Genomic DNA, 19,782 nt, shown 5'->3' on the forward strand with positions numbered 1-19,782 from the left:
CTTCGCATCGAGCCGCCCAAAAAGCGTTTGGCAGGTTTGTTGTCACGACCTTCACTTGCCTGCTCACTTTCCCCCGCTAGCGGGCCTTGCAACATCGTCCAGTCTGTCCATGAATTAGTCCAAGTCTTCCAGGACGCTGTAAAGACACAAATGCTGCTGTTTCACGATGGCAGAATCCTCCACTAGGCCATATCTGCCTAGAACATCTTTGTTATGATCATCGACGATGACAACAATGACCGAGAGCGACTCGAAGGTATCCCAATTGACCTTGACGCGGACCACGACCACTCGAAGGGCTCGGAGGAGCCCAGTTAGTGGTGTGGATCGGGATCTGCTTAAATAGAACTCCGGTTCCTTTTTGAATGAGTTTCCGACGAGGTTGACGCGTTCAGAGACGCTGTGCGGCATTGCGCGATGCTTTGTTCCGGATTAGACAGGGACAACTCTGGCAAGTGGACAGGCAAGTCAGGCAGAGGTGGGTCGTTAAAGGCCACGAACTGGCTGCATAAAGTTATGATTGACGGGTTTCAGGCGTCTGCGCGTCGGAAGGCCTTGGAGCGGCCGCGATGACGGGGCGAATGGCGAGATAAACAATGAGATTTGGGTTCATTGGTTGGGTTGTGGCAAAGGAATTCCACCAGTTCCCCCGTGCCGGAACCGTCTGACCAACGCCCACGATATGATTGGGTAGAGGCTGAAAGGAGTGGGGCAGAGTGTCTCAACGGACTCCACAGACTGCCGCTTTCAGCGACCATGGCGAGCCATGATTGGTCCTCTCTCCACAGCATGAAGCATGCTACCCCACTACGTCATGCCTCCAAGGCTCGTTCAGCAATGCCCCGCGGCCTGAACCCAACAGCCAGCAAAGATAAACAGGTGACTCGCCCAGGCAACTCTCCCGCAAGCAATTTAAATCTTTGCCGCAAAAGAACAGACCTCGCAACATCCTCTACGAAAAATCACGATCGAGAACCCCGAAAACCATTTCAGAATCCCAATACACCAAAAACACCCACCAAAATGGCCTCCGCCCAAGCCAACTGCCCCGTAGTGGGCACAACCAATACCACGCTCCCGCCTTCCCACCCCGACATCGACCTCTCCCAACCAGGCCAAACCTGCCCCGTCGTCGGCGCTACAACCGACCACCACGGCTCCAACCTCCTGCACAAGCACCCCGCGGTCCCCAACGCCGCCGACGGTGCCGCGGCCTGCCCGGCGCTCTCCCAGCGCCTAGCGACCGACGACAAGAGCCGCGCGATGGACGACAGCTTGTGTCCTGTGGTGGGTACCGCGACGACGGTGCTGCCGCCGGATCACCCGTCGACGGAGGGGAAGGGAGACGAGGCGGTTTGTCCTGTGACTAAGGCTTCGGTGGGACATCATAAGAAGAGTATGCATGCGCATCCGGATGTTAGTGGGGTGGGCGAGGGCGCGGTGTGTCCTGTTGCGGGGTTGAGGAGTGCTTGATGGGATCACTGGTCGCATAAGGGATGGGATTGGGATACGGGATGGGGGATAAGGGATAAGGTAGTGAGCGTGGAAAGCATTTTGGAGGTTGGAGATGGGATGTTTCCTGGTCTATCTAGCGTTTAGCGGACGGAACAGTGTCATTTGTTACCGATTAGGAGCTCTGTTTTTGGTGTTCATTGGCCCTGCTGGTTGGCTTGGCACGAGGGTGAAGCCCCAGCTGCTGGGAGTACCGGACCGCCCAACAACATTTTGGTTAACGCTTGAGTCTACCTATTTACCTCTTTCTTTTCCTTTTTATCAATACTTTCTGTTTTTACATGTCGCGACAGTTCCGTAGCCCGAGATCATCTGCACCATCGACAAAGCAGCCCGTTTACACTCAATCAGCTGACTGCAGCAACTGGAAATCCAGCATGACCTCATCCGGCAAACGCCAAGACCCTCCAATCCGCCCAGCGAAACCGGCCAACAACTCCAACAAGGCCAAGCAAGGCGGCCGTATCCCGTTTCATCAAACGCGAACACCCCACAACCCACAACCTTTGCTGCGCAAAGTGCAAAGAGCAAAGCTTAGGTAACGAGGCTCCGAGAGTAACGAACCGACCGGCACAACAACAGTGGGTCCCCCGCCTTCGCGCCGCGCGCACAAGCTCCCATCAAATGGGTTGTGAAACAACCCTGCCAGTCAGAGAAGTGTGTGTTGGTGGCCGGCGCAGCAGCTGATTCGTCCACCTGCCCCTCGTACCCCCCGAGACGCCGCCCGCATGGCCGACTGAATGGGCCTTTCGTCCCAGGCCGGCGGGTGACCCTAAAATTAGCGCTGTAGCTCGAATGTTGAAACAGTTTTTGGGTTGTTTTCCCTGTGCCTGTTAAGCTGTGTAGGTGGTCCTGTGGTGCTGTGGTGCTGTGATGCTCTGAGCCGACTGAGCGAACCGAGCCTCATAGCCCTGCTGGACCTGCGTTAAACCCCCGGATCGGGTCGAATGACTGGGGTATTGGGGGCGTGTGGGTGTGTGCCGGGCGGGTGTGTGTCGGGTGTAGGTGTTGGGGTGTTGGTGGGTTGGGATGTTGTTCTGGGATGGCGCACCTGCTAGACCGAGAGCAATAAAGGTGAACGACACCGGGCCAGGTCGTCTGGAGGAGATGCATGACCTTGTGTTGGGTCTGTCGTACGGTTGACCCGTTCGTTCATCCAGTTCCTTGGGTTTTATTTTTTCTTCTCGTCGTGGTTCGTTTTCCGTCGTGGTTTCGCTTCGCTTCGCTTCGCTTCGTCGTACGGTTTGCCTTATTGTGTCGAGCACAACCGGGCTGGCTGGATTGTATTCCCCGAGTCGTCATCTTGACGGCCACAAGACAGCCACGATAGGCACAACATAATCAACATCCATCAACACATACACCCTCAATACCATACGGCACAACACAGCCAGCACAATGCCCTCCTTCACCACCCGTCGCTACACCCCCGACCGATTGCGGTCCCTCTCCGCCCCCGAAGACGACCCCATGGACGACATCACCACCACCACCACCTCCGTCCTCGGCCCCCCGGGCGGTTCCAAACGGGCCACCCCCAGCCTGGTCCCCTCCGACGGCTCGCTCCTCGACTACTTCGACCTGCCCTCACCCCCAAGCACACCACACCGCGCAGCCCCCAGCAGCCTGAGCTACTCCTCCCTCAACAGCTTTCCCAGCCCGGCTACTAGCCCGGGATACACCGGTGCCGCTGCCAAGGGGTCTGTTGCCCGGAGGCACTCCCCACCGTCACGATCAGTCTCCGCGTCTGCGTCGGCCTCTTCGAGGTCGGCATCCTCCAGCAGGGATAGCACCCCCAGCCTAAGCGCCGGCTCCAGCTCCGGGTCTGGCAGCAGCAGTCCAGCCTCTGGCTCCGGCTCCCCCAGCCCGCTAACCTCCGTCCTGCCCCGCTGGCCAACTGTCTCCCAGCGCATCCACCGCGTCCTCCCCACCCGCCCGCGCTCCCGCAGCGTCTCCTCTTCCTCTTCCGCCTCCTCCTCCTCATCCACGACCACTACCCTCCGCACCAGGCCAGGCGCCAGGGACATGGACATGGACATGGACACCCACATGTCCGGCACCGACCCCCTCCTCAATCCCAACCCCGGATTAGGTCTATCCGACCTCACAATGGGCGAAGCAGCAGCAGCAGCAGCGGGGGGAGGACCGACACCGATCTACCGCACAGCGCGGCGCACACCGTATTACCCGCCGAATGCGTCGCGGAATGTGGATCGGACACGGGTGTTTATGCAGAGGGGCCCGCATTATGTGCCGAATTGGACGCCGTTGTCGAGTTTGCCGAGACATGTGCAGTTGCGGATTGAGGAGAGTATGACGCGGTTTACGGCGGATTAAGGTTACGGCGGGCTAGGTTTACGACGGGCTAGCATTTTGCATTTAGGGGTTTTTCGGGGGTATGGGGCTTGGGGCGGTTAGGTGTGGTTATGGGGGTTAAATGGGGGTTTATTAGATGGGGGTAGGGGTGTATTCTGGGCTGGCGTTTGCGGGATGGTGTTTACAGTATCGGCAAGGGGCCCGATGACCAGCATTGGAGGCGTTATGGATTTATGGGACTGCAAGCATTGTAGAGAGGAAAAGACAGGTGAATGGGGCGCATTATAACGACCCGGCGTTGGGGATAAGTCAGTCGAATGACTGGTACTGCCTTTGAAACAATGAATATTTGACGAGAACCCGCTCCCAATGAATTGACCAACTCTTATGAACGGAAACCACCCCATAAGCAAAAGAAACCCTACACCTTCAAAAAAGACTGATACCGCCTCGTCCTCGCCCTAGCCACATTCTCCAACACAATCCCCTCCGAAGCAGACACCGTCAACGGCGCGTGCGATGCACACGAGGCATTAGACAACATCCGATACGGCGCCCCGTCGTTGAACACAACCGTCCGCGGCGACCGGGCCTCGGGCAGACCGAATTGCTTTGCTTTTCCACGTGTCACGGGGCGGACTTCGCCGTCGTCGGTCCACTGGATTTCTTTGAATTTGGGCTTGTTGAGGCGGGCGAGGATGCTGAAGCGGAAGAGGGCGCGGGGGGACCACATTGTGGGGGTAGGGGGTAAAATGTAGTGATGACGGAGTGAGATAATTAATTAGATGGAGAGATCATCAAAAGAGGTGTTCGTAATGGGTGAGATTGGAAATCAGCGGTGCTGGGATTGGAAATGGGCGGATGGAAATGACGAGAACATATTGCTGATGGCCTGCAGGCTAGGCGAATACGGCCTAATGATAATGACTTCAGCGGACCTGTACGACAGACACATGACAAAGAGTCAAAGAGTAAACAAAAGGCTGTGGGACGATGCCCGTTTGGCACCTGTCGTACTCCGCGACGATGAAGAACCTCTGAAACGCGCACTCGAAGCAATATATTGCCGTTTTGAGCGGTGGGTAGGCTGGGTGGAGGACAGGAGCTGGCTGAGGTGTGTTGGCCGGGGCCGGGGCCGGGGTTGGCCTCGTTCTTGTGCTTTGGGCTGTGTGTGAGGGTAACGTTGTACAAATGGTGTTTCTCGGGCAGAATTACTTCACCAATACCATAATTTTGTATCAGGTCTATTTATTTCATCTTGCACTCGATGGTATAATGTCGCCATGGATACTACTATAGCTCCGGCTCGGAGTGGGTCCATCTCCGAGTGCGATCCGGAAAGGTGGGTCGATGTCCGGAGAAGTGGGTCCCGGCCGTCCGGTCTAGCCCGGCCAAGACCTGAAACAGGCTGCCAACAGGGTTTCAAACACTCGGGGGTCAGCAAAAAAAGCCCGAACACAGCATCATCCGAAATATTTGTCCCGTCCACCGAATCAACACACCGGCTCCGCCCCAATATTACCCCACGTTCGCCCGACAAACGTTACCCGGAAGCGACGGGTTGATTCCCAATTTCCCACACCGAAGGACGGGAAAAGGCCGATTTGGGGGCGGCCAGGACGTCATGTTTGAAGAGCTGGTCCCGAGCACGCCGGAGCATGCCGGGCTGACACACAACCCGGTTGACTATAAGGTTTGGATGTACCCCTCTCGTGTTTGTTTCGAACGCTTGTTTTTTTCCGTTTGCCCCAACTGCAATCCCACACTCTGGGATTTGACTTTGGCCAAGAACAGAATCCGAGGCGATCATCACACATCCACACCTGTCTGCAAGACCGCATCATGAACCGATCCCGCTACGTTCCCAGCCCTAATCCGGTGTACCCCGTCAATCCGTACCAGCAGCAGCAGCAACAACCTCAACACCCACACCCACATCAACAAAACCCACATCATCAACAACAACAACATCAACAGCCTCAACAGCCCCAGCAACAACAACAACAATATGGCCTCCCCCCCGGCATGATGCCCTTCGCCAACAGCCCCCAACTCAACCTGGGCCATTCCCCCCTCCAAATCTCTCCCAACACCGTCACCAACAACCCCAACATGTGGACCACCACCCCCACCGTCCCCCCACCCCCACCCAACTTCGCCAACGGTCCCATCATCGAAGACCTCTGTGCTCCACCCCCGCCACACATGACCATGGCTGGCGGCATGGCAATGGGTGGAATGGGCGGGATGGGCATGGGAATGCCAATGGGAGCAGGTGGCATGATGAATGGCATGCCTTTGCCGCCGCATCATCGTATGCCGCCGCAGGTGCAGGCTCAAGTGCAGAATGTTTATGGGTTACGGCCGGGGGGGATGATGCCAGGTATGCCAGGTATGCCCGCGGGTATGCCCGGGATGCCGGGTGGGATGCCGGGGGGTATGCCAGGTGGGATGCAATCGTCGCGGGTGGTGGGTACATACCCGCCGTATACGGGACAGCAGCATGGTGTTGCGGTGCCGTTTCCACCGCAGATGATGCCGCCTCAGTATCATCAGCAGCATCAACAACACTTGCAGCAGCAGCAGCAGCAGCAGCAGCAACATCAGCAACAACAACACCACCTTCAACAGCAGAGGCAGCAGCCGCATGAGCAACAAGGCTTGAACAACCCCTTCCCCCCACGTCTAGACACGGGATTCCTCACCGGCTTAAACGGCGCCGGCAAAGCGGGGATTTCGGCACTTCCTGGACCAGGTGGGCCGGCGATGGGACAGATGGCGTCGCCGGAGTTGGGACTGGGGTTGGGGATGGGGGGAGATGGAGCTGGGGTTGCTGGGTCTGGGATAGATGGGGAGATGGGAAATGGGGGGCCGTTGACGCCGGTGGAGGAGGCGTTGAGGGGGTTTTTGAGTCCGGATTTGGGGGGGTTGGGGGAGTTGGATTTGGGGATTTTGGAGGGGAAGAGGTAGGGATTTTACGGCACAAACTTAAGGCGTAAACAGGGATGGATACTGGCAGGGAGGGTTGGGTTACTTAAACGGGGGCGTTTGGCATAGCGGGTTCATAGCGTCATGTCGATTTAACGAGTGCTTTTTTCTTAACGGCCAATCTACGTATCAAAGCAAGGTCCTCTACCGAAAACCAGCATCCGTCCGGCACAACCGCCCGTTTTGTCCCATGGGATATCCATCTTCTGTAACCACCTCCCAGTCCTCGCTGCCAACGGTGGTGCTGGCCCAAAAGACGCCCCAGGGGTCCCACTTTCGTTTGACTTTCAGCAGGTCGTCGTACAGCGGGCCGTAGAAACGGGCCTGCCAGTCGGGCTCGCCGGGATCGCCTTCGTTCATGTAGGAGCCGGCGTGGGAGAGGTTCCCTGGGTTGTTAGCTTCTTTCTTAGCAACTAAAAGAGAAAAGAGACGATAGAAAAAGAGAGAGAAACAGCATGTCGACTCAGTGTCAAGTCAAATCAGGGTTAGGGTTACCCCCTTAACCCCTTCATAATATAACAAAGAAACCCAAACTTACACCCCCCCAAAAACCCCCTCGCCCGTTCCTCCCTGCTCCTCACTTCCCCAGCCGTCAGCCCCTCCCTCTGCACATCCATCAAACTCCCATGCAACCAAGCCCCCCTCCACGCCGGATTCACCGCACTATCCCTTCCCGGCCAGCCCGCAACCTCCCTTGTGGGGGAATACCCAATCCCGTGGAAGACATACCCGCCTTCTTCTACACCTGCTCTAATTCCGGTCCCTTCCGTTTCCCAGAGGGCGGTCCATATTTCCTGGGAGGTGGTGGTGTTTGTTTCCCAGAGGGAGGAGGGGAATAGCCGGGAGTGGTAGCGCGTGTTGATGGGGGTGTCGCCTGCGCCCGTGCGACGACCGTTACCGGCGTAGGGCGTGGGCGTGATTGTTCCCGGGAGGGAGACCGGAACTGGTAAAAGGGCTGAAAGCACTGTGTACAGCGGTTGGAGGAGAGCACGGTAGTCTGGGACGGAGATGTTGGGGACGGTGTGGGAGATTGTGAAACTGATTGTGGAGTCGGTGAGGTTGGGACGGATGTAGCTGAAGATGTAGCCGCCGGAGGAGAGGATGTGGGGGATGAAGTGGTAGACGGAGGAGATGGCGCGCCAGAAGGTGGTGCGGTTTGGGGAGGTGGGGGAAAGGGGGTTGAGGGTGAGTTGGAGGGAGGTGGTTATGGTTGTTAGGGGGGGGTGGGCCTTGAGGGTGACTGAGGTTATGATGCCGAAGGTGCCTATTCTTGTGTTAATAGCGGGTAGTGTTTGAGCACAATGGAAGGTAACTGGGAGTGATACTTGGCCCGCCACCCCGTAAAGCCCACCACAAATCCCGCTTATCCTCATCATCCGGCTGCACACTCACAAACCTCCCATCCGCAGTAACCACATTAACAGCCAGCACCTGATCCACCCCAAGCCCATACTTGCTCGTCAACGCGCCATGTCCAGCCACAGCAATCCATCCCCCAACAGCGCCCACTGTAGCCCCTCCAGGCGCGAGAACAGAGATATTGTGCTCCGCCATGTGGTTGAAGTGCTCCCAGCTCTCGACGCCCGCTCCCAAACGCACCGCCATGCCGGTGTACTCCCCGACAGGGTACTCGGGGAGAAACTCGAAGTCTTTGAGGTGGTGTACCCAGATGCTTAGGGACCCGGCGCCTAGGGAACGGCCGCCGAAGTCATGGCCGGTGTTTCTACTCTGTCAGCCTTGGACCCTTGGACCAACACCTAGCATCAGGGAAAGACTTACTTGATCACGAGTCTCAGATTCCAATTCCTCGCAAAATTAACCCCCACCTGCACATCCCTCACCGTCGTCGCATTCACCACATACACCGGAAATCCCCCCTGCTCACACTCCCCCCCAACCTCCCCAGAACCATCCCCTTCCTCCGAACGCAAACTACAAGTCTCCCCCTGCGGCCACTCCGTCAGCGTCGAAACAGGTTCATCTAACCAAAAATGCGTCTTTCCCGCTTCATGCACCAGCCAGTCGCAGGTTGTGGCATTGTAGTGGGTGTTACCAGGGTAACAGGCTGCAGCGGCTGGCGTCGGTTGGAGGAGGGCGCCGTGCAGGGTGCTGTTGAGGAGGGACCATTGGGATGGGGGGGGCCAGGAGGGGGTGGAGGGGTAGGCGCGGCAGGGGGGTTGTTCGGAGGAGGGGGGTTCACGTTGAGAGGGCAGAGGATGGGTATGTGGGAGGGTCCCAAAGTTGACCGCTGAAAAAGTGGTTATGTCGGAGGGGGTGAGTTGGATGGTTTCGAAGGGGAAGAGGGCGGATGTCGTGACGAGGGGGGTCAAGAGGGTTAGGGTTAGGAGGGGGAGATGCATTGTTGCTAGGGACTGTGGTGTTTTGTTGAAGATTGGAAGAGATGAGCGAGCGAGCACTTATAAGTAGGCTATGGCATTCCTAGTAGACCCAATTGATCAAGCCCACTCTGTCACAGCTCATAGCACCGGTCGGGTGTCACCTTGAACCAGCCGGTGTCACACACTGAAGATGCAGCCCACGCACCGGAATGCAACGCTACAGATGTCAAATCCCCAGATTCCACCAACGACCGGGCACCCGGCACAGGGAGAGCAAATTTATTGGCACATTTCTCGTGCGGGACGGACCTTGTCGCAGATGTGCTACCACCCTGAGAATACATGTTAGGCATGGCAAACACATTGCTAAGCAGCCTGCAGGTCCGGGCACGGGTTTGGTTGCATTTGTGACAGTCTGGGAAGAAGATGGGTATGATTGGATATTGAAGAAGGCATGTTGAAGACTCGAACAGGGTTAGAGCGGGGTGAGGAGCACTTTGTGTGCGGGAGAAAATGTAAGTGCCGGGGTGTGACAAACACAGGAGTCACGACTGAGGACTGTTGCGCTTTTCCTACGCCCTTCATGTGCATCAGATTTTGTATGAGTGCATGACTTTTTTATCATGTCAAAGGACTATTGAAGAGCTATTCTGGTAAATCCCGTCAAAAGTTTGTGTCATAGTCTGAATACAGGCAATCAACCGTCTTTAGGAATGACGGGGCTCGTAAACAAGTGATTCTGCTGTTATTCTTTCTCCCCAACCATGGCAAGGTATCGTCTGATAATTCGGTTGTCCAACCAACAAACCATCCCATCTCGTGTCTAAAATCTGTATTATTTCCTAGCTGGGCGCTTTTATGTCATCTTTGTGGCGCGGAATGTCGAGTAAGAATTTACTCAGCAGGCTTCGCCGTCGCTCATGAGGACCACCCAGGTCATGTCAGCAAGTCAACAACCCGTTTACGAGGTTCAACCGGATTTATTGATGGTGTTGATACGTGGTCAGGCATCAGTAGGGCACACCACGGGAGTTACGTCGGATGATAGTTGGAACTTTGACGGCCAACTCTAGGATGAGCCCATAAACAGGCAAGCAGGCCAACCACATTGTAAAACTTTGGACCGTAAAACTGTGGAATTGAAGATGGAAGCAGAGATATAAGTCAGTGATCCATCGTCGAGAGATGTGTTGTGTCCTTCATATCCACTGTTCCCATTTACTTCTTATAGACTCAGTAGTCCCGGCGATCACCTCTCTTTATCCTAGATAATTCCTTGAATCCATCTCTTCAACAACATCGTCTCAATCCTCAGCCATGCTTCCCCGTAGACGACGCGCCGTCCTACCCTCGCTCGGTGACTCCATCGGGACCCCCGCCAGCAGTGCCGCCGGCCAGTCCACCCCCTCGTCCGGCAATGTGAGCGGGACCACCCCCGTGCGTGCTGCCGCGGTTACCCCGGCTGCCCCTGCACAGTCAACCCCGTCCAGCCAGCGCGCTCCTGCTCCTACTCCGCGAAACCCTGCATCCGGGACCCCCAGCACCAGGGTCGATCCCCCCTCCGGAACCAACACCGCGACGGTATCCCGTTCCCGAGACGGCACCACAGCCCCGGCTCCAGCGGCCAGAAGAGACAATGTCCCGGCCCCTGCTCCCAGAACATCAGCGCAAGACAACCTCAACGTCCCCTCAGCCGGCGCCGCCTCCTCCAGCCGTCTCGCCAACAGCATGAACCGCATGCACATCTCGGGCCGATCCACCCCCCCGGGCTTCCAAGTCGACCACCGATCCCGCGACCAACGGCCCTCCGCAACCCGCTGCATCTTCCGCCGCTACCTCCAAACCAAAACGGCCCCGCGCGCCGGACCCTTCACCACCGACGCCCAATCCTCCCGCATCTTCCTCCCCGGCAAAAACGACTTCTCCGTCCTCCCGGGCAGCATGACAGCCGCAACGCCGTTCCTCCGCACCGTCTACAGCGCCACCGGGGGGCCGACCCAGTTCGCGACTATGTATGTCGAGGCCGAGGACTACCTGCGCGCACGGATTCGGTTGTCGCTGGCGCATGAGATGCTGGTGCTGGATCAGATGGAGAATAAGCGCGGGGTGCCGTCGACGGAGGACAACTTGCCGGGTGTTGATGACTTGGTGTGGGAGTGTTTGAGGCGGAACCAGGTGCAGCCGACCAGTGTGAATATGCTGATGATGCCCGGCGCGCAGAAGAGTGCAGAGACCGGTAAATCCGTCGACAAGTTTCTGGAATCTCTAAAAAATTGGACGCCAGAGTACTGGTTGATGATTCCCGGCCCAGCCCAGCCCAAATCAACCCAGCCTCACCTCCAAGACCTCCTCCAACAACCTCCTGGCCCCCCCGCAGCTCAAACCCAACCCCCAGCTCCCCAACCCCAATCCCAATCCCGACAACAACACGTCACCCGTCGCCAACAACAACTCCTCGCCCCAGCAGACCCCCCAATCCCCTCCCACCAACACCAACACACCACCCTGCTAATGTCCTCCCCCCTTGGCCGCAACGCCTCCCTCGTAGCCCACAAACTCAACCAACAAATCAGCTGGATCTACCTCACCAAATCCGAGCGCGGCGACATCACCCTCGGGTTTTCCCTCATCGATCCTCGCGCGCCGGTCCCGCCGGTTACGGAACCGTCTGGCCCTGGGTTTGTGCCTGGGTCTGGACCTATCCCTGGGCCTGTGGCGGTCGTGCCGGCGGCTGTGGCTGTGTCGGCACCGGTGCCTGCGCCTGGGCGGGGCCAGCCGAACAGGTCAAAGGCCGGGACAGGAGCGGGACAACAAACCCCAGCGGCACAAACCCCGGCACAAACTCCGGCACAAGCACAAGCGCAGGCGGGTTCAGAAGAAGCACACTTCCATGCTCACTGGCAAGCCCAGGCACAGGCACAGGCACAACAGTCGCAGGGAGCGCAAACTCAGACAGACTCGCATGGTCAACAGCAAACGCAGAGTAGGAGAGCGGCAAGCCCCTCAGCGGGTGGTAGGCCAGGGGTTAAACCGGGGGCTAGGTCGTCGGAACACAAGGTGGAGAGTGTGACGGATGGGAGGCCGTGGGGGGCGGAGTATCATGTGCCGAAGGTTATGGTGAAGGGGTTGAGGGGGTGTGGGTGTTTGGTTGTTTAATGGGGGTAATTAGATGGAGATGGAAGGTGAGTACCCAGGTTGGTTAACGGAGAAGAGGGGGGTAGAGAGTGAAGGGGGTACACGAAGGAGGGGATGCCGGGCTGGCTTCGGGGCTGGGTAGGTAGGTAGGTAGGTGGAGAGAAAGATAGAGATTTGTTAGAAGAAACGCCCCGGTGGCTGTTTGAACTGATTGGCTGTGCCATGCTGGAGCGTGTTTGGCGGCTGATATGGAGTGATTCTACCGATGCGTCTATGTAAACCACGTACGTGCAGTACCTTACTTATATCACAACAAATGCACGGTTAATTACCATGTATTCTGTGAACATCTCTGTGGTGAGATTAACTGGCTAGGATATTAGCCTCGTCACACATGCTAGCCACGGTGAGATTGAGACATGGAGTCCGCCTGGACTTAGGCTCTCAAAGTGACAAACGCCGAGAAGAATCAGGTATAATTATACGATCAAGGACAGGAATCACTCTGGCAAGTGTTTATTTAGTCAATAACCCTAACCCTTGACCGAATCCCAACGCAAACCGCCCCTTTTGTTGTTACTCAACGCCTCTCAACCCAATAGTTACCTAGACAACAAGACCGTCTCGATTCTATTTCGCCACAAGCAGATGCTTACCCATAAGATACAAAAACTCATAACATTATCCACCGCTTATTAACTCACCCCGGAACTAACACACCATCCGATACAACCTCTTCCACCGTGGCCACGTCCTCCTCTCCTCCGCCTCCTGCGCCTTAATAACCCCCAACCGCCCAAAGTCTCTCCTCCCCGTATCAATATCCATATCCGCCACCCTCACATACCCCGTGCGGTACCACAGTTTATGCCCCAGATAAAACACAATCACCACCGGCAGCGCCAAACACTTGATAAAAAAGTTCCTCGCCCGCCACGTCGACGCCCCTCCGTGTCCATGTCCCAGTCCATTTCCATTCCAGTGTTCGTGTCCCCCGGGCCCGTGGTCGTGGTGGTCACCGGGTCCATGCCCCGGGATATGCACCCGCGGTAACGGGGCAATAGCCACCCACAACTGCGCCAGCAAAAACACTACGTTACACACAAACCCTACCCAACTCCCCCAGACACCTGCCTGCGCCGTAAACGCCATATCCTCTGTCGTTGACCTGCCCCTCGCCGTCCACGCCTTGCGCAGTCTAATGTGCGCTAGACAGGTACTCGCCCAGGTGAACATGGTGCTCAGCCCGGAAATAGCCATCAGCCAGTCAAAAATATCGTCGTTGTCTTCGTAGTGGGCGAGGAAGGCTAACAGGCCGACGGCTGAGACGGCGAGGATAGCGAGTAAAGGGCGTCCGCGTCGGTCGATGTACCGGAAGATGCGGGGGGCATGGCCTTGTTCGGCGAGAGCAGCTAGGGTGCGCGAGGCACCGAAGACAGAGGAGTTCCCGACGGAGATGACAGCCACCAGGATAACGCCGTTCATGATAGAGGGGAGGACGGTGGTGCCAGCGGATTCGATGGCAATCACAAAGGGCGAGGCGGAAGCATCGGCGATGCTGGTGGCGCCGAGCAAGCGGGGTTCGGTATAGGGGACTAGTAAGCCGATGAGGGCGAGGGAGACGATATAGAAGAGGGAGATGCGCCAGAAGACTTGTTTGATGGCGGTCGGGAGGGATTTGCGGGGGTTGGCGGTTTCGGCTGCGGCGAGGCCGACGAGTTCGGTTCCGGCGAAGGCGAAGGCGGCGGCCACGAAGACGGCGCAGAGGCCTTTGAAGCCGTTGTGGAAGGCGCCGGGGGAATGCCAGTAGGTTCCGCCGATGTAGCCTGACGTGGGGGTGCCGCCGATGTTGATGACGATGCCGAAGAGGCTGGTTTCTCACTGTCAGTATGATGAGGAAGAGAGACGAGGAACGGAAAGAAAAGGAAAGGGGAATAAGAACGTACATGAACCCAACAACAGCCGTTACCTTGACAATAGCAAAGATAAACTCGGCCTCGCCATACCCCTTGACGCCCATCAAGTTGATCGCGACAATCACCACCAAAAACACTGTCACAAAGATGGACTTTTCCAAGCCCGGGTTCCAGTACCCAATCGTCATGGACCCGGCAATGACCTCGAGCGGGAAGGCCACTGTCATTTGAAGGAAATAACTGTCGCCTGGCATTAGCGCTGCTCCCGGACAAAAAGAAAAAGAAACGGAGAGACCTACTTCCACCCCATAGCAAACCCCCAACTGGGATCCAAAAACCGCGTCGAAAACATCGAAAACGACCCCGCCACCGGAAACACCACCGCCATCTCCCCCAACGCCTGCATCGTACACCACAACATACTCCCCACAATACAATACGCCAACAACAAGGACGCCGGCCCCCCCTGACTGAGCGCTTTTCCTGAGGCCACAAACAGACCTGTCCCAATCGACCCGCTGATGGCGATCATTTGGAGATGCCGGCCTTTGAGTTCCCGCGCGAGGAGAGTGCGCGCAGCACGGGCGTTGGCCTCGCGCAGGTCGTAGTATCGGCCGAGAGCGTGTTTGCGGACGCGGATCGGGTGGCCGTTTTCGTCGAGGGTTTCTTCCGGATGGTTTTGCGTGCCGGCGTCGGTGTCTGTGTAAGTGTCTTGGTAAACATATGGGTCGGGGGGTGGTGGTGGGCGATATGGGCGGTGTGAACTATCATGGTGCTGGTGATCGGGGAGTTGGTGTTCCTCGTCATCAAACCCATACCCCTCCAACCGTGACCCGTCCTCTCTCCGGAACGAGTCAATCAACCGGTCCATCCGCGCACGCATCCGGCCGCTGCTGCTGCGGCTGCCGTCTCCTTCGCCGGATCCAAGACCCGGAGAAGCTGTCCCGTCCGGGCGGATTTCCAAGGCCCGCGGGGTACGGGCGTGGAACCAGGCCGGTAGCTCGCTGTCCGGCAGGCTCGCTTGGCTAGCTTGACTGGGCATACTGGCGGACGGCGTGATGCTGCGGGGGCGGCGGCCGAGGCGGTTCATTTCGATGTCGTCTTGTGGCATTGTGGTGGTGGTTGGGTTGGGCCAGTAGTGTTGAGGAACCGAGGGTGTAAAGGAGAGCGTTGAAGACCCAGCGCCATGGGACCAGCCGCGTTGCTGTGGAGGTTGGGTAGTTGAGACCGGGAGAGGCTGGCGTGGGATGTCGTCGACGGTGTTCCCAAAGATCCAAGTCGCAAACAACTCCCTTCCTCCGAGCAGAGATACGCACAACCTCCGTCCTAGCGTAATAAGGAGGGTGTCCTTCAGCGGGGGTCTCTAAATCCGGAAAGCCACACCCCGAAAACGCCCCAAAAACGTGCTCGCGTTCGGGTCCGGGTTCGGGCTGCACAACGGTCCTCCGGGCCAAAAGCGTGCAAGATACGCACGAGGCGTCGATGTCGTCGTCGGCGCTTTCCGACTGAGGTCCAGCTGCTGTGGCTCTGTTGAGTGAGACACTGAGACTGAGACAAGACACAGGAGCGGGACGAACAGGAGCAGCGTTCGGCCCTTAGCCTTCCCCACAAATGCCACGCTTTCTGGGTTCCCTGTTTTTTCGAATCTGTCAACGCCTGGTCGCAGGTCGGGGCCGGCCGGGTCCTTTGTGGCTTTTCCTTTCTGGTTCGTGATGCCCGAATTAGGGTCACTAACTAGTGTAGTGTACGGAGTGTACACTAGGGATTGTCGGTCAAAATAGCTCTGCGGACCGTGAGGCGGATCGTCTTGTCCGCTGGTTTGTCTGAGGTTAACGTGTCTCAGCGGCCTGCGCTAGAGGTGAGGACTGTCCAGCATCAGAGCAAGAGTAAAATGGATGTGGCATGTGGGCGGCCACTGGACGAACTCCTAAAAAAATGTTGATGCGAGTGCCCAGGGGTGCGATTGGCTCTGTTCTCTTGGCGTAAATGGCGTTATCGGGCTGTGTTTTGGGGGGTTGCTGAGCGTCCAGGGCCTGCATTAGCGCCCCCAGAGCCGATGCCCTGCGTGCTGTTTTGCCATGAAGCGTGTTTTGGTGTGGGAGTTGGAGGTCAGTTGGGGGTCGCCTGCCTTGCACGCATGATAACCGGAATCAGGAGGTCGTTGGTGTGGCAGATATCGCGCAAGTGTTCAGATATCCGTCCTCGGCTTTGTTGAGAAGACATTGGGAAGGAACAACCTGCAAGTTCAACAAATGGATCTCCCGTCGAAACATACAATAACCACCCTTTGTATCGCATTCCGTACTGTACTGTATCGACAGTCCTGTATTGCGTAGTTCCAAAGTAAATAAAGTCAGCACGCGACCTCACACATGGACACGGCACGGAAACCACATCCGCAATGTCAAACGCCTGTCTCCCGTCAGTCTCCCGCCTCTGTCAAACGCCGCTTGCCCTGTGTTCTCACGGGGTGTGAAGTGAAAACACGCAGTAAGTGTCAGTCAAAATCATCCGACCGAATCCACTGATAGCCCACCGACTGGCCGGTTTGGACCTGAGGCGGCTGGTTCGCAAGATGGGCTTCCAATTTGGGAATTGGCAAGACGCAGGACGACACAGGACCGCACAGAACCACGCACGATAAGCGGATTTGTTTCAAGCCCGGGCCGTCTCTTTTTTTTTCTTGATTTTCTTTTCTGCTTTCCCTTCCACACATCCACAAGGTATCGGGACCCTCCCGGCCAGGGTGTGAATCCCCGGATCGCCAGACCAGGATCGCAGGGATTCCAGGATCCCTGGTTTTCACCCGCGGACCCCGAGCGTCCAATCTGCAAACCCGATGGCGGCTGGATGCACCCCCACCGACCACACTCCTGGCACTGATCGGGTGGAAAGACTCAGAGAGGACCTTGAAACATTGCGTGAAACACTCGGCTTGCGAACAGACTGTTGAATCTGGTCATGGAAACTTGTGAATCTCATGGCACTGACTCGCCACATTGAGTTAAGCACACCAGCACTGGCTAGCAATACAGCATCATCGGTAATTAATGCGCAATAATGTAATGGGAGTACAATAAGTCATAATTCGCATATGTGGTATCTCTAACAAAACGGAAACAAAACAAACCCGCCTAAACAAATAAAAAAAAAGGCCATTAAACAATATCATCATGGCATATTCATCAAACGGTTCAAACCCCAGTCCCAGATCCAGACCCAGGTAACCTCTCCAAAGGCCGCAGCACCGTGCTCGACCCGCGTGTCCACCCCCTAATGTCCGCCTGGACCACGCCTTCGGTCGGTGGCAAGAGGGAACCCCTTTTGTCCCCTTGATCGGTATCTGCTGGACTAGGACCCCCACGGCTGTCCCGTCTTGTGGGGTCTGGTTCTGGGACGGGTGATATGGGTGTTGGTGGTGGGTTTGTTGTGGGCGAAGGTGTGAGGGTTGGTGAGATGCTGTAGTTGTTGTTGGTATTGATGTCGATGTTGTTGGTGTTAATGTTGATGTTGAATCGGCTGCGTGGGATGAGCAGGTCGAAGCTCTGTGTACGGCTGACGGCGCCTTCTCTGGCGTCTGTTCCTGGGGCTGTCAGGTGGTTGTGGTTGTTGTTTTGGTGCTGACTCTGCTGTATCGGATCTCCTCTGCTTTCCACCGCAGGCTTCGGCATCACAGCCTCCTCATCCGACCACAGATCATCCTCCCCATCCCATTCCGCTGCCAACATCTGATGTTTATTCGTGCCCCGCGATGTGCGTCCTGTACTGGCACTTGCACTTCCACTCCCGCCTGCACTCCCCATCCTCCCATGCCCCCCAACACCAAGACCACCCCCCGCTGTAGTTACCGACCTGGCCCCCGAACCCTCCATCACCAAACCCGCACCATTACCATTATTCCCCTCACCTCCGCGATACCGAAACTTCCTCTTCTTAACCCCCTTATCCCTCACAAACGTCCCCAACGTCAACGCATTTGCCGCAAAAGTCGCCACCAACACCTCCACACTCGCCCACGTCGTCCTCGTCCCCTGATACCCGCCCTCCCTTACAATCTCCGGCGCCTTATACAACGCCACCGCGACCGTCAACAAATGCAGCGCAAACAGTCCCGCCAACAACGCCTTCCGCGGCGGCGACAACCGACTGCGGATGACGATGGGGATGGGGAAGACGACGAGCAGTAAGTCGGTGAAGACGTTACAGGCGGTTACGGTGGTGAGGTAGATGTAGCCTTGGCGGCATTGGGGGCCGGGGTCGGGGAGGACTTGGTAGTAATGTGGGAAAGGGTGGCATTCGGTTAGGGTGGAGATGAGGATGGCGAGGAAGGTGAGGGCCAGGGAGATGCGGGTGAAGAGGAGGAGGTGGGTGAAGCGGTTGGAGCCGGAGGGCCGGACCAGGCGGTCGAAGAAGGCGACGGTTACTTCTTTGAAGAGCCAGAGGCTGAAGCACTTGTCAGTATGTATTCGCGTTTAAAGCCAGGGAGAACGTACATAGCAGGTTGCAACACCCTCGTAACCAACACCAACCGACTAGCCACACTCCTTCGATACACCTCATCCTCCGTCAACGGATGCGCCTCATCCACCAGCACATTGTTCGTGCCGGACAGCAACACCGGGTGGATTAAAGCCATGCGCAGCACCAGCGGCACCAGCACCAGCGCCGCGATCTTGTCCTCGCGGAAGAGCCGCTCGACGCGCAGGAACCGGCCGACTAACCGTAGGATGATGACTGTCGCGCACATGGCTGTCACCCACCATGATGTGAGGAGGGTCACTTTGTCGTTGCGGAAGGGACGGGCGGGTGGTGGTGCGGAGTAGAAGGGCATGGCGAAGGTGTTGATGGGGGTAGAGCCCGACATGACGCCGGGTCGGTCGTCCGTTGACGGTGGTCTGTCGTCGGGATGCCGGGTGTTGGTACTTGTATCTTAGACAAAAAAAAGAGGTGTCGTAGCTCGATCCAGCTCGCCCTGGTCCTGATACACCCGCGTTCAGGCCCATGCTGCGTCTGCGCGGTCGCCGCAGTGCCTGCCGAGACATGTATTTCGGAGATGGATAGTCTGGGAATAGCCAAAGGATGCTATCTCTCTCTTTTTCTGTGCTCTGTCGGTATCTGTGCTCTTTGACAGATGGAGCCAGACAGATTCTGCTCCTGGCCTGCCATGTTTGTGGCCCGTGGGCTTGGGATGCGGGATGCCCAGCGCGGGTGACCCCTGGTGCCCTAGCCAGCTGCAAGTTGCAACACACCCCTCGTCTGGACAGCTTCCCTTTGCGGTTGATATCGCGTCGGGGTCATTGGACAGCCAAGAGATCCCACGCGAGGCCAAGCCGACCCTTGCACACTGTGCCACTGTGGCCGTCATCCTCGGGTCCTCGCATTTCAACTCCAGACTAACATTTGATAAGTTGATCCATCCTGCACTCCGAACCCCGAGATGACATCGCTTCGTGCTATGATCCCTCGCAAGCCTCAACGCCAAAACACTCAAACACGCAACCCGAAAACAGGCGTCGGTGGCGCCCAGGCTTGCCCTAACGGTGCTGGTGGGCCGGGCACGATTCCCATTCCAGCAA

At 57.1% G+C, this 19,782-nt stretch overlaps 8 protein-coding genes across 8 annotated transcripts; 4 read left to right on the top strand and 4 right to left on the bottom strand.

The window, feature by feature from the left end:
* Window positions 1-1,023: 1,023 nt before the first annotated feature.
* On the top strand, window positions 1,024-1,473 carry C8A04DRAFT_30448 (uncharacterized protein; the record flags this gene model as incomplete). Its single annotated transcript, XM_062781378.1, has 1 exon — window positions 1,024-1,473. One exon carries the CDS (start codon window positions 1,024-1,026, stop codon window positions 1,471-1,473), a length of 450 nt encoding a protein of 149 aa, XP_062635267.1.
* A 1,437-nt stretch (window positions 1,474-2,910) lies between these two features.
* Window positions 2,911-3,849, top strand: C8A04DRAFT_13666 (uncharacterized protein; the record flags this gene model as incomplete). The annotated part of the gene is made up of 2 exons (XM_062777804.1): window positions 2,911-3,212; window positions 3,318-3,849. The coding sequence occupies 2 exons, from the start codon at window positions 2,911-2,913 to the stop codon at window positions 3,847-3,849; spliced, it is 834 nt and encodes a 277-aa protein (XP_062635268.1).
* Window positions 3,850-4,249: 400 nt separating this feature from the next.
* On the bottom strand, window positions 4,250-4,570 carry C8A04DRAFT_13693 (uncharacterized protein; the record flags this gene model as incomplete). Its single annotated transcript, XM_062777816.1, has 1 exon — window positions 4,250-4,570. A coding segment is annotated over one exon (321 nt), but the record flags the coding sequence as incomplete, so codon positions are not given.
* Window positions 4,571-5,670: 1,100 nt separating this feature from the next.
* On the top strand, window positions 5,671-6,798 carry C8A04DRAFT_30451 (uncharacterized protein; the record flags this gene model as incomplete). Its single annotated transcript, XM_062781379.1, has 1 exon — window positions 5,671-6,798. One exon carries the CDS (start codon window positions 5,671-5,673, stop codon window positions 6,796-6,798), a length of 1,128 nt encoding a protein of 375 aa, XP_062635270.1.
* A 162-nt stretch (window positions 6,799-6,960) lies between these two features.
* Window positions 6,961-9,176, bottom strand: C8A04DRAFT_38688 (uncharacterized protein; the record flags this gene model as incomplete). The annotated part of the gene is made up of 4 exons (XM_062784315.1): window positions 6,961-7,202; window positions 7,355-8,080; window positions 8,142-8,539; window positions 8,596-9,176. The coding sequence occupies 4 exons, from the start codon at window positions 9,174-9,176 to the stop codon at window positions 6,961-6,963; spliced, it is 1,947 nt and encodes a 648-aa protein (XP_062635271.1).
* Window positions 9,177-10,472: 1,296 nt separating this feature from the next.
* On the top strand, window positions 10,473-12,311 carry C8A04DRAFT_30453 (uncharacterized protein; the record flags this gene model as incomplete). Its single annotated transcript, XM_062781380.1, has 1 exon — window positions 10,473-12,311. The coding sequence occupies one exon, from the start codon at window positions 10,473-10,475 to the stop codon at window positions 12,309-12,311; it is 1,839 nt and encodes a 612-aa protein (XP_062635272.1).
* A 690-nt stretch (window positions 12,312-13,001) lies between these two features.
* On the bottom strand, window positions 13,002-15,317 carry C8A04DRAFT_30454 (putative amino-acid permease; the record flags this gene model as incomplete). Its single annotated transcript, XM_062781381.1, has 3 exons — window positions 13,002-14,160; window positions 14,237-14,446; window positions 14,506-15,317. The coding sequence occupies 3 exons, from the start codon at window positions 15,315-15,317 to the stop codon at window positions 13,002-13,004; spliced, it is 2,181 nt and encodes a 726-aa protein (XP_062635273.1).
* A 2,083-nt stretch (window positions 15,318-17,400) lies between these two features.
* Window positions 17,401-19,037, bottom strand: C8A04DRAFT_38690 (uncharacterized protein; the record flags this gene model as incomplete). Its single annotated transcript, XM_062784316.1, has 3 exons — window positions 17,401-17,996; window positions 18,114-18,649; window positions 18,700-19,037. 3 exons carry the CDS (start codon window positions 19,035-19,037, stop codon window positions 17,401-17,403), a joined length of 1,470 nt encoding a protein of 489 aa, XP_062635274.1.
* Between the last annotated feature and the right edge of the window lie 745 nt (window positions 19,038-19,782).

This window comes from Dichotomopilus funicola, assembly GCF_033296635.1.
Source record: "Dichotomopilus funicola strain CBS 141.50 unplaced genomic scaffold C8A04scaffold_51, whole genome shotgun sequence".
NCBI lineage: Eukaryota > Fungi > Ascomycota > Sordariomycetes > Sordariales > Chaetomiaceae > Dichotomopilus > Dichotomopilus funicola.